The 13,857-nt window shown below is 43.0% G+C and overlaps 1 gene segment (V, D, J or C); it reads right to left on the bottom strand.

Annotated features, from left to right (window-relative positions):
* Positions 1–11,287: 11,287 nt before the first annotated feature.
* On the bottom strand, positions 11,288–11,953 carry LOC128585508 (immunoglobulin heavy variable 3-49-like). The segment is given in 2 exon segments: positions 11,288–11,696; positions 11,769–11,953. Coding segments are annotated over 2 exon segments (594 nt in total).
* Positions 11,954–13,857: the final 1,904 nt, after the last annotated feature.

Raw genomic sequence — 13,857 nt, 5'->3', positions numbered from 1 at the left:
TCCTTCATTATTTCATGGAGTAGAGCATCTGGGCCTTTCGAAGCCACCTAGTTGCCTTCAGGACTTCCAGTAAGGTAAATATTAGTTTCTTTGAATTATCCCAGAGCTCTCTGAGAGAATGATCCATTTTTGCTCTGCACTTCTCTTCCTCTTTGAGTGTTTGGGAGTGTTCAAAAGCTTTGTCTTTTATGTCAGAAATCCTTTCTTCTGCCTGCTCCATTCTGTTACTGAGGGATTGTAGTGTATTTCTCAGATCTTTGAGGGATGCAAATTCTTATCTCAGTGTGTCAAAATCTTTGGTGATTTTGTCTTTGAATTCATTGAATTCTTGAGGCAACTTTTGAAATGCCCCTTGAATTTTGAATTCCAACTTTACCTCCATTCTATTAATCTTATTTGCAAACCAAATTCTGATTTTGATTTCTTACATCTCAGCCTTCTGTTTATGAATGGTCTCTTCTGGTGTGTCTGCCACGTCATTCCTTGGGGGAGTTGATCTACTCTGATTATTCATGTTGCCAGAGTTTTTCTGCTGATTATTTTACACCATTTGGCTAGATGATCAGATAAGGTGAACTTGAGTTGAGGGATCCTGGATTAGGGATTAACCAGCCCTTTGCCCAAGAGCTGGGACTGTTGTCTGTACCTTTTCCCCTAGAGCATTGCAAAGGACCTGTATAGTACTATGGCCTGAGACACTGGGGATTTCCTTGGTGTGGTGGGGCTAAGTGGTGCTGTGTTGTTTTTAGCTGATCTCTGTCCAATCCTAGTGAATCAGTAATTCTGGGTTGAAGTCTCAGCTATTGTGTGTTCCCTTGGGGTCACAGCTCACATCAGCAGGGTTGATGTGTATTCTTCAACCGTCCCTGTTGACTCAGCTCCAAACCACCATATTACTATCCAACAGCTTACTTGGTAAAAAATAGTCATTCTGGATGGGAGCCTCTGTGGAAAGCTGGCTCCAGTCAGCCATCTTGCCCAAGACTCCACCTGTTGCAAGGATTTTAATGATACTCTGTATCTAGCAGATAACTGGAAAAAAGTCTTATAATTTTATTGAAATTAGGTTCCAAGTCATTCTCTTTCAGATGTTAGATGTGAATGCCTTACCAGAAATCACTAACAGTCATGGTGATAATAAATGATAGACAAGAGAAGAAACACCAGGGACTGGAAGGAAACCTCACCTTCCCTTTTGCACCTGCTCCCAAGCTGGGACATGAGCTCCTCTGGTGGTTGTGCCCCACAGGAGGTTCATGTCTGGGCTCACACTGCCATTCCCTCTCTGTGTCCCTTGCACAATAATATATGGCTGTATCCTTGGTCCTCAGATTGTCCATTTGCAGATACACAGCATTTTTCTATTGTCTTTGGAGACGGTGAATCAGGCCTTCACAGACTTCTGGTAGTATGTGCTACCACCACTACTAATGTATGACACCCATTGCAGCCCCTTCCCTGGGGCCTGGCGGACCCAGTTCATGTAGGAGCTGCTTAATGCAAATCTGGAAACTGTACAGGTGAGTCTCAGGGACCTGCCAGGCTGGAACAAGCCTCCCTTAGACTCCACCAAATGCACTTCACACTGGACACCTGTAAACAGAGAGACACCTGGTCAGAAACCTCCACACATATCCTCTGTTCTCTCTCTCACATCCACCCACACACTTCCAGTCTCCAGTTCTCCATAAATCACCTTGTAATAGAGCCAAAAGGAGAAGCCAGCTCAGCCCAGACTCCATGGTGTGCCGTCTGTGCTCAGTCTTGAGCAGCGATTGGGTAGACCTGGGAGTCCCGGGGATGGACTCCTCTCCCAGAGCTGCAGGGTAAGTGCTGGGCTGGTTCTCATGGGCAGAGGGAGGCCCTATTTGCATGTGCTCCTGCTATATAGGTGGTCTGGTGTGGGACACCTGGGGGAGGTGTGAGTGCACTCAGGCAGGAATATGACCTGGGTAACCCATGATAAAATAAAAATTCATAGTATGAGATTATAAATTGATACATATTATCATACATGGGTCTTATTTCATGTTTACATATGTGCATGGATCATGTTTTGCAGGTGTCCATGATTTTTCCATGTTACAAATGAGAGGCTCATGCTGGAACACACAGGAACCCTGCGATGTGTCCAGTATTTCACGTGTGGTCATAGTGACTTTTTTCTTATCTGAGCATGAACTCCTCGGCACTAGACTCCCCTGACCCCTGAACCCATTCCAGGATAGAGTGGGGCATGCCTAGTGAGGTTTCAATAATCCTGTAATGAGAACATTTATAATTTTGCCACTTTGAGACTTTATCCCCCAAATGGAGAGGATTAGGGTTGATGCAGTTGAATTTTCAAGGATCTAGGTCATTTTTCTCTGTATCACTTATTCCCTCTTAGTATTTTAATATTTTTGTAACTACTTGAATGAAGTATAGTTCATATGGACTAAACTGCATATATTTAAAGTGTATAAATTATAAATATTGACATATCCATAATCATTATAAAGACAGTGAATATATTGGCTAGGATTTGGTTGAAAATTTTTGCATCTATACTCATGAGTGAGATTGGTCTGAAATTCTCCTTTTTGGTTGGGTCTTTTCCTGGTTTGTGTATCAGGGTGATGTTGCTTCATAGAATGTGTTGGGGAAGATTCCTTCTTCCTCAATTTTTTGGAATAATTTCTGCAGTACAGGAATAAGCTCTTCTTTGAAGGTTTGATAGAATTCTGGTGTGAAGCCATCTGGACCAGGGCATTTTTTGGTTGGAAGATATTTTTATTGTTTCTTTAATCTCACTGTTTGAAATTGGTCTGTTCAGGAGCTCTATTTCTTTCTGGCTAAGTCTAGGGAGAGGGTATGATTCCACATATTGATCCATTTCCTTCATATTGTCAAATTTCTGGGCATAGAGTTTCTGGTAGTATTCAGAGATGATCTCTTGTATCTCTGTCGGATCAGTTGTTATTTCCCCTTTATCATTTCATATAGATTGCAGTCATATAGATTAAAGCTTGTCATCAAAAAAGTCATACATCATGATCAAGTAGGTTTCATCCCAGGGATGCAAGGCTGGTTTAACATACGCAAGTCCATAAACATTGTCCACCATATTAACAGAGGCAAAAATAAAGATCATATGATCCTCTCAATAGATGCAGAAAAAGCATTTGATAAAATCCATCATCCTTTTCTAATTAGAACTCTGACGAGTATAGGCATAGGTGGCACATTTATAAAACTGATTGAAGCTATCTATGACAAACCCACAGCTAATATTTTACTGAATGAAGTAAAACTGAAAGCTTTTCCTCTTAGAACTGGAACCAGACGAGGTTGTCCTCTGTCACCTTTACTATTCAACGTAGTGCTGGGAGTTCTAGCCAATACAATTAGGCAAGACAAGGAAATAAAGGGAATCCAAATGGGAGCAGAGGAGGTCAAACTCTCCCTCTTTGCTGACAACATGATCTTATACTTAGAGAATCCCAAAAACTAAACCACAAGACTACTAGAAGTCATCAAAAAAATACAGTAATGTTTCAGGATATAAAATCAATGTCCACAAGTCAGTAGCCTTTGTATACACCAATAACAGTCAAGATGAGAAGCTAACTAAGGACACAACTCCCTTCACCATAGTTTCAAAGAAAATGAAATATCTAGGAATATACCTAGCAAAGATGGTGAAGGACCTCTATAAAGAAAGTTATGAAATCCTCAGAATGGAAATAGCAGAGGATATTAACAAATGGAAGAACATACCATGCTCATGGATGGGAAGAATTAACATTGTTAAAATGTCTATTCTTCCCAAGCAATCTACCTATTCAATGCCATTTCTATCAAAATACCAACATTGTACCTTCAAGATTTGAAAAAAATGATTCTGCATTTTGTATGGAACCAGAAAAAACCTGTAAAGCTAAGGTAGTTCTTATTAATAAAAATAAACCTGGGGGCATCAGCATACCAGATTTTAGTCTACACTACAAAGCCATAGTGGTCAAGACAGCATGGTACTGGCACAAAAACAGAGACATAGACACTTGGAATCGAATTGAAAACCAAGAAATGAAACTAACATCTTACAACCACCTAATCGTCGATAAACCAAACAAGAACATACCTTGGGGGAAAGACTCCCTATTCAATAAATGGTGTTGGGAGAACTGGATATCTACAAGTAAAAGACTGAAACTGGACCCACATCTTTCCCCACTCACAGAAATTGATTCAAGATGGATAAAGGACTTAAATTTAAGGCATGAAACAATAAAAATCCTCAAAGAAAGCATAGGAAAACACTGGAAGATATTGGCCTGGGGAAAGACTTCATGAAGAAGACTGCCATGGCAATTGCAACAACAACAAAAATAAACAAATGGGACTTCATTAAACTGAAAAACTTCTGTACAGATAAGGAGACAACAACCAAAGCAAAGAGACAACTTACACAATGGGAAAGGATATTTGCATATTTTGAATCAGACAAAAGCTTGATAACTAGGATCTATAGAGAACTCAAACTAATCCACATGAAAAAAGCCAACAATCCCATATATCAATGGGCAAGAGACATGAATAGAACCTTCTCTAAAGAAGACAGACAAATGGCCAACAAACATATGAAAATGTTCATCATCCCTATATATTAGAGAAATGCAAACCAAAACAACCCTGAGATACCATCTAACCCCAGTGAGAATGACCCACATCACAAAATCTTAAAACTGCAGATGCTGGGGTGGATGTGGAGAGAAGGGAACACTTTTACTCTGCTGGTAGGACTGCAAACCTAAACAACCTTTCTGGAAGTAAGTATGGAAAAACCTCAAAGCACTCAAACTAGACCTCCCATTTGATCCTGCAATCCCATTACTGGGCATCTACCCAAAAGGAAAAAAATCCTTTTATCATAAGGACACTTGTACTAGACTGTTTATTGCAGCTCAATTTACAATCGCCAAAATGTGGAAACAGCCTAAATGCCCACCAACCCAGGAATGGATTAACAAGCTGTGGTATATGTATACCATGGAATACTATTCAGCTGTTAAAAAAATGGAAACTTTACATCCTTCGTATTAACCTGGATGAAAGTGGAAAACATTCTTCTCCACAAGAATGGGGAAGCATGAATCCTATGTACTCAATTTTGATATGAGGACAGTTAATGACAATTAAGGTTATGGGGGGGAAGGAAAAGCAGAAAGAGGGAAGGAGAGTGGGGGGTGGGGCCTTGGTGTGTGCCACACCTTCTGGGGGCAAGACATGATTGCAAGAGGGACGTTACCTAACAAATGCAATCAGTGTAACCTGGCTTATTGTACCCTCAATGAATCCCCGACAATAAAAAGAAAAGAAGATGACTAAGACTACAGAAATGCCCCCCCCAAAAAAATAGACAGTGAATACATCAATTTATTGAACCTTATCTTCTGTTCTTTTATATTTCCTTCTTCTGCTAGTTCCCTAGGCAAATATTCATCATTCTTATACTACCCTAAATTAGTTATTATTTTGTAGAATTCATGTAAATGGAATACTACAGCTTTTATGCTTATTACTTTTGCTTATTGACTGAGCACATATACTCACAAATATACCCATAGGTTGGAGTGTATGAAACAGTCATGAATTCTAATGAGGGTAGTATTCCACTGCATAAATTTCATGTAATTATTGTCTATTGAGCTGTTTATCAACATATAACTCTTATATTTTCAACATCTAACTAGTAAGTCTCTCATATATCCTGAAGTTTTACACAGGTGAGAAGCAGTTTCTTGTTTTCATCCTTAGAATAACACTGACAACAACACAAAAACTGCGGAGCTGCGATGTGGGAAACATTCCTTAATACCTCAGATAATTGAAGTTATAGAACTAACAACAAATCTGACACATGGGGAGAGACATGTTCTTGCAGGAGTAAACAAAGCCAGAGAGTTCTCTGATCTGGGGCAGAAGCTGCCACACATAGTGTAGGCTGTGAGAGGATCAAGCTATGAATGTGTCTTTTCCTGCTGGAAGCTGAGTGTGGTAAAGGCTTCATGGTGGGAAATTCTCTGGGGTCACATGCTCAAGGGGGTTTCTATCCTCTCATCTATTTCCTTTAGAAAAACAACAGTCACAAAAGTCTCCCTTTCCCCAAAAGTCACTGTGGGAGAGAGGGACAGAGAGCACACATTTCTGATATGCATCTTGACTCACCTCTCTTATTACCATTATAAAATTTAAAAAATATATTTTCAATGAAATTATAAAACCTGGCATCCTAGGAGGCAGTGGACCCCATAGGAACTGGCAGGGACACAGAAGTCCCCACCAATGTTATGTTCAGAACCACCCCTTACCTTCCCAGTGGAATAAAGGCCTTGATCTGCAGGGAAGGACATCAAATCTGGAAACTGAGGACCCTGATGGAGAAACACTGGGGCTGTGAGAGAGACAATAAACGCTAACTAGAGACAATATGCCCAGGAGGAGGGGCAGGAGAACATGGACCATCAGCTCACCTAGAGCAGAGACAGCAGCACCTGGAAGGCAGCACCCCAACCCAGGGTCCTGATGCCTGCCTAGAATTACAGCTCAGGAGAAGTTCAGAGTCTCTTACTTTGGTCCAAGACCTTCCACACACTGACTATTTCTCTGGTAAGTTTCACACTGGAGTGTGTGTGGAAGAGCTGAAACAGACAGAGCCTCTGCAGGAGAGCACAGGGGAGAACATGAAGCCAAGCAGGGAGTGAGACAAGATGTCACTGGGGGAATCCAGAGTCTCAGATTGTCGTGGAAGAACATATTCAACTCTGGCAGCCACTGCAAACATGGACTTCAGAGGTACTTCTGAGAAGGTTCAGAAGAAGCTGTACACTAAGTGCCTAGCAAAAATAGTATATGAGAAACTACAGGCTGAAAATGCCTGTAAAAATAATCCAGTAAACTTCAACTGTCCAACACAGCATGTCTGGTTATCATAAGATGCATCAGATAGCAAGACTGAAGCTGTAGGAGACAAATCATCTCAATACGACTGTAAGTGACAGAGCACTTAGAGCTATCTAATTAATGAGAATATTTAGTAAAATCTCTACATGAGACCATGGAAAGACTACAGGGTTGGACAGTGACTCCGATGACAGATGGAAATATTAATTATCAATTGTAGTTTCATGACAGAAGCACTATGATCTGCAAAAGAAGGAGCCTTGCACACACCCAGCAGTGGGGTTGGCTCAGTGAATTTAGAAGTACAGCTGCTGGTGTTCGGGACAACACATTGAAATTTCCTAACACTCATATTTTGGTAAGAATGTTAACTCCACTTTTGTCCAATCTCTGAGTTTCCCAAAAAAAAGTCAGTGGGTGGATTTGCCTGAAGGTGGACTCAGGGAAAAACATAGCAACGCTTTACTCTTCCCAAAAATGCAACAACAAAGAATGAAAAACAGATGTCAGGGGAGGGAGATTGAATTATCACCTATAGCTCTGGGGAATATAACATTCAGAATAAAATTCAACTGTCCTGATTCTGAGCCCCACAGTCAGACCTGAGTCACTGTCAGCAGAGGGGGCAGTCTGAGCTCCCTGCACACAGGGCAGCAACTGATATATGGAGTGATACTTGGAGTCTCTGTAGGCTCTGAAATGGGCAGGGCCAGCTCCCACCTCAGACTCAGCACTGAGGAAAGTCTCTGCTCTTTCTCTTGGTCAGGGTAGCATTTGTGTCTGGAGGTGACCAAATTTACTGTGCTCAAGACCTCCACCAGGACAGAAACTAATGGATAAGAGAACCAATTCATCTCACATTACATTTAACAATACCTAATGAACAGCATAAAATTAAGGAAAAATTCACCTGAGGTGAATATAGAAATTACAATTTTACTGTCCCAATACCCTACAAAATGACCATGGACCTTCCTTCTTTCCCAACATTACTGAACAAGCATGCAAAGCATTACAGATTAGCTGAAAACTACATTCCTCTTGAAACTGCACTGGTGAGAGAAACTGAAGAGATAAATCTTACTTTACAAAGAAACGTTGCCAAAATATGTCAGGAAACATATTTCACTAAAGGTGAGATGCTGGCAGTCGCCCTGCTGTAGGTTAGAGTGGCTCCCAAAGGCAGGCTAAGTTTGAGCCCCTTTAAAATATTATACTGGAGGCCATTCCTGGTTCCTGCCTTGGTGCAACAACCAACTGACACATTAGGAGATTTACCATTGCCAAATGTGTTATGACTCCAAACACTGTACCGATCTCTGTTCACAAGTCTGCTTCCAGCAGGACCACTCCTCCAGACACGGCTGTACCCCCTCTTTGTTGGGCATCCTTTGGACAAGTGGTTGGGCGTCCTGCAGATGTGGACAGAACAAGGGCCCCTAAAGATCAACTGTGCCTGGGAACTGAGGCCATTTAAGGTGCTGCTGTCATACCCACTCCTCAGTTAAACTCCCTGGTTAAAGCTGGGGGCACAGCACACTCAGGCCCAAGAGGAACATCCAGCAGACTCCTGCCATCTCTGGGAGCAGGAAGCCCGTGGGCTCAGGAGTCCAGGAGGACCTGCAGCTGCTCTGTCATGAAGAGGATAAGTGACATGGAAATGATCACCATTTGCTTGACTTGTCCTTTGGGGATTTTCACTTGACTGGAGAGACAACTCTTTACTTATGATCTTTCACTCTATTGACTCCCCCCTCTATTGACCCCTCCCTAACCTATCCCATGGCAGATAGGCCTGGGATAGGCCGCTGATGATTGGCCTCAGCCTGGTCATGGCCACTCTGATCCTATGTTTGCTGCTGTGTTCAGTTTTACCCATATTGCCTCTTATACATTAGACTTAGAGATGCCAGTTTATTAGACCACCTGTACGTCCACTGTAACTCTTTCCTCTGAGGCTGGGTGATTCTCTCTTACTCAGGCTCTGGTGGAAAGTAATGATAAGGACCCACAAGCCCACAGGTGCCCTTTACACTGGCCAAATTGTCTCTCTAATTGGTCCACCTATTCTAGAGACTCAAACTTCAATCTTTTCTGAACCTCCCCCTTTATTTTAAACCATTAATAAATGATTTAACTCTTCAAATGGGGACAGATAGCCAGCTCCCAGAGGGAAATGGTCACCACCTCACCCAGACTCCTGATTCAACAAACTGAATTTTATGTTACCCAAAATGCTTGTGCAAACCTTCAGATGGGAGCAGATATTGTTTGTACATCCTTGGGAAAATGTTTGTCTATGTAGACAATGGAAGGACCCTTTGGGCACAAGATTGTTTAAATAGAAAGACAGTGGGGAAAATTGCTGATTGTCAGAAGTTGCCTCTTTGACCATCTCCCTAAAACTGTTCCCGGGAGTAGCCTGAGGCCTTCTGGGGGGAATCCCAGTTGCATGTTTCTTTGGTTATAGCTTCTTAGCTGGGGGTGATAGCTGCCCATCAATGCATATGAAGAGATGCATCTAAAAGTATAAACGTGTCACTAATAAACTGTTTCTGCCCTTGCTGTCTACAACTTTGTCAGACTCCTTTGTTATAGTAACACTTGACCGTCACATTACCCTGGACCGGGCCTGCACAGTAGGGAATCTGCGTGGTTACGGACCCTCTCCTACACTCCTGTTAGGCCCTCCTCCAGCTTAGAGCCCATATTGACACAATCAGACAACAGGGCATTTGACTTCAACAGACCTCAAAGCACTGGGGCAAGTTTAATCTGGGATCCTTCAGAGACTGGCTTGTAGATTTATTTCCTTGGATTCCTATTACATGTAGAATTCCTTCAATCATAGGAGACATTACTCAGTTAGGCTTTCCTATTCCTTCTCTGGTCATGGTGACCTTCATACTAGCAAAACTCATGTGTTATGACCAATAGTTATGCAAGACTGCCTGAAACTGTTAGAGGAAGGGAAGAGACACCTGTCACCATTGCTCTTAAAGGAACACGAAAGTATATTCTCCTAGCCAGGTCAGAGGCTTTTCTTCCATAGTCTGCTCCAGTGACCCCTTATTGTAGGGAGTGGCCAGCTAACAGATGAGGTCTTTCTGTCTCCAGACCCACAAGTTGGTGGGAAAATCTCTGGTCAAGCGGCAATGGTAAGACTATAATGGGCTTATCCTTTGTGGATCCACTTTTCCTCTGGCCCCTGTGGATATAACCTTCACCTTCAAGCTTTTTCTGAGATCTTCACACAGACTAGCTAATGATAGAAGGAATATAGATTATAATTCAACTTTGAAAAATAAATGATAAAGCCTGGTCCTGAAGCTAATTCCTGATGAAATAATAAACATGTACACACAAGTAACAGTCTCATTGTGAAGGCTTACAGGAATACTGTCATCTAGACTACATCTCTCACTGTCAACTGAGCAAAATCAAATGAGTCTCACAACCTTTTCAGACTCTTGCTGGCAGACAGATGTCTGTGGCTTTCAGTGATCCCATTACCTCAACCCCTTCTTCTCCTCTCTTTCCTTAATGCAGGAAAGATTTTGAAGTTCACGCCACCTTCGGAAGTTTCTGTAGGACAATTGTTCCCATCTTCTTGGTTTGATGGCTTTCTCAGTAAATCACTTTCCTTGCCCCAAATGTGGTCTTTCAACATATTGGCTGTCATGTCATGAGTGGTATGGTCATGAATTCAGTTACTAGGGAAGCAGAAAGTTTGAGAAAGTTCCATGAGCCTTTCTCAGGTCCTGCAGGAGCCTCAGCCTGAGCCCTACTTGAGGTTCGGGTAAAGGTCCTGAGCCCAGGGATCTAGAATATAGAATGCACCCTCCTACCCATTTTTGGGGGAAAAGAATGGAGAAATGGGAGTTGAGATAGTGAATCCTATAGACAAAAGAAAAAATGGATTAGCAGAAAAGAGGACAATGGGGTTAGTTCTGAGTCAGATGTGCAGTTACACATTAGGGGAAGGACAGACTCTAAACGTCAGCCTTTCCAGTGCACTGACCCTGTCCCAACTCCCACTGCTCCTAATCAGGAAATCCCACTGAGTGCTGTGCCCTGAATGTGACTGAAGACACAGCAGTTTCCCCTAAACTTCCTCAGAACCCTGTTTCTGGTGACAACTCTAGGGTCATTTTGGCCAATAAAGTGATTTTTTCTGACTTCTGTACAGGTGGGAAAGAGTCCTTACGATACCAAATCAACCAATAAACAACAATGTTTTGTATTTAGGGACTGTTGGGACAGTATTATAACTTAGAGAAGCTTCCCGGATGAAACTGTTAGCCGGAGAGTAAGCCCCCAGACACTGGCAAGAAACCAGCTCTTAGTCACCACCTGCACCCGCCCTAGGCTGAGTTTGTGCTTTATGGGTCCCAGGCTCCCCCTGATGGCCTCCTGTGCCCTCAGGAGGTTCGTGTCTGGGCTCACACTGCTGTCCCCTCGCTGTGTCCTCGGGTTTTAGGCTGTTCATTTGCAGAGGGGTAACGCTTTTGGAATCATCTCTTGAGATGATGAATCTGCCTTTCGCGGACGCGGCATATTCAGCCGTTCCACCATTAGCTTTGTTTCTAACAACACCAACCCACTCCAGCCCCTTCCCTGGGGCCTGGCGGACCCAGTGCATGTAGTAATCAATGAAGGTGAATCCAGAGGCTGCACAGGAGAGTCTCAGGGACCCCCCAGGCTGGACCAAGCCTCCCCCAGACTCCACCAGCTGCACCTCACACGGGACACTTGCAAACACAGAGACACCTGGTCAGAAACCTCCACACACACCCTCTGTTCTCTCTCTCACATCCACTCACACACTCCGACTCTCCAGTTCTCCACGAATCAAGTTGTAACGAGCAACGAGGAGAAGCCAGCTCAGCCCAGACTCCATGGTGGGTCGTCTGTGTTCAGTCCTGAGCAGCGAGTGGGCAGACCTGGGAATCCAGGAGCTGGGGCTCCTCTCCCAAAGCTGCAGGGTCAGGGCTGGGCTGATTTTCATGAGCAGAGGGAGGCCCTATTTGCATGTTCTCCTGCAATATCAGAGGTCTGGGGTGGGATGCTGAGGGAGGGCAGAGACCACAGCAGGTGTGAGTGTGCTGGGGCATATATTTGACCATTGTTGGATTTGGAAAGTTGTGATTGATTATTATGAGATTGACCTGTGATAGAAGCATAGAATACCTGATATGTTTATTTCGAATATTTTTAAATTTTTTTTAGAAAGTCATAAATGTCTACAATAATGCTTTTATGGGGTACAATGTGCTGGTTTTATATACAATTTGAAAGACTTACAATAAACTGGTTAACATTGCCTTCACTGCCCTTTCTTTTCTTTCTTTTTTTTTTTTTTTTTTTTTAATTTGGCCGGGGCTGGGTTTGAACCCGCCACCTCCGGCATATGGGACCGGTGCCCTACCCGCTGAGCCACAGGCGCCGCCCTCTTTTTTTTTTTTTTTTTTTTTTTTTGAGACAGAGCCTCAAGCTGTCGCCCTGGGTAAAATGATGTGGCATCACAGCTCACAGCAACCTCCAACTCCTGGGCTCAAGCACATTTCCTGCCTCTGCCTCCCAAGGAGTTGGGGCCACAGGCACCCTCCACAACACCCGGCTATTTTTGGCTGCAGCCATCATTGTTGTTTGGCCACGGGGCTGGATTCAAACCCGCCAGCTCAGGTGTATATGGCTTGCACCCTAGCCACGTGAGCCACAGGTGCCAAGCCACACCGCACTTTCTTAATTATTATTGAAGATATTTATACTCTACACTTAGTAGATTTGACATTTACCCTTGTAAATGTCAAGGAAGAAAAGAACATTTCTTATGTTATTATCTGTCTTTCCCTTTGTTCTTTTGGACAAAATTCTGCATTTGTTTATTTTCAATCCCTTTACTGAGGAATTCAGGCACATTCTAAACATCACAGGAGTAAAGGGTAAAGGTTCTGGAGAGAATTCAGTGGCCCTGGGGTCTTTCACTTACCCACTCTCTGGGTCCAGGCTGGGGCTGAGCAGTGCTCTGAGTACAGTAGGCAGGCAGGCTCACTGCCCCTTCCTTCACCCCCAGTGGCCTCTGTCAGCTCTCTGTTTTATTCAAGTAGTTTTTCTGGGACAATCTAGTGGAAGGGAGGGTGTCTCCTGGATGTCTCAGTTCTTCTGAGGAAGCAGAGGCTGCAGCTGCCTCCACTCTCAGTCTTGCTGCTCCTTTCTCAGCCCCTCAGTACAACACTTAGACCATCTGCTTCCATTGAACTTAAATGTTTTTTTTTTTAAATATATTTTCATGATTACCTATGTTCTCATTCCTGCTTAAATTTTTATATTTCGAATTTCAGATTAACATGAGGTACAAATGGTTAGGTTACATTGTTTGTTTGTCAGGTGAGGTCCAAGCTGTAGTTGAGCCCTTCCCTAGGGGGTGTGCTGTGCACTTTTCCATAACTTGGCTGATCACAGATAGTAGACAGAGTAATAAAACGTAAGTAGAGGCCACAGCTTGGCATATCCTTACCCCAAATGCCCAGAGCGCTGTGACTGCTAATTAAGCTATTTGGATTTCTCTGAAAATTCTATCTGCAATCCTAAACAAAACTTAAACTTTTCCTCATGTCAGCCTGATAACTTTAAATAAGCTTAAACAGAACTAATAGGACAATAGGGATCCATGTAGGACCTCACTCATGCATTAAAAGCTGCTGTCTAACTGCCAAGAGCCCTGTCTCCTCTTACAACTTCTACTTTAAGGTCTCCCATTCAGTTCACATTTTTTTTTTATGCACAATAAGTTTTACAATTTTTAAATTTAATCCTGCTTTTGTCTGCTATACCCTGTATGTTTGGGCTCTTGTCACTGGACAACAGGGAAATTGGTGGATACCAGTCCACCCAGGCTGTTTGGTGACC

This window comes from Nycticebus coucang, chromosome 5 (assembly GCF_027406575.1).
Source record: "Nycticebus coucang isolate mNycCou1 chromosome 5, mNycCou1.pri, whole genome shotgun sequence".
Classification (NCBI taxonomy): domain Eukaryota; kingdom Metazoa; phylum Chordata; class Mammalia; order Primates; family Lorisidae; genus Nycticebus; species Nycticebus coucang.
Note: the sequence above shows the minus strand (reverse complement) of the source record. Positions and strands in the feature narration are given on the sequence as shown.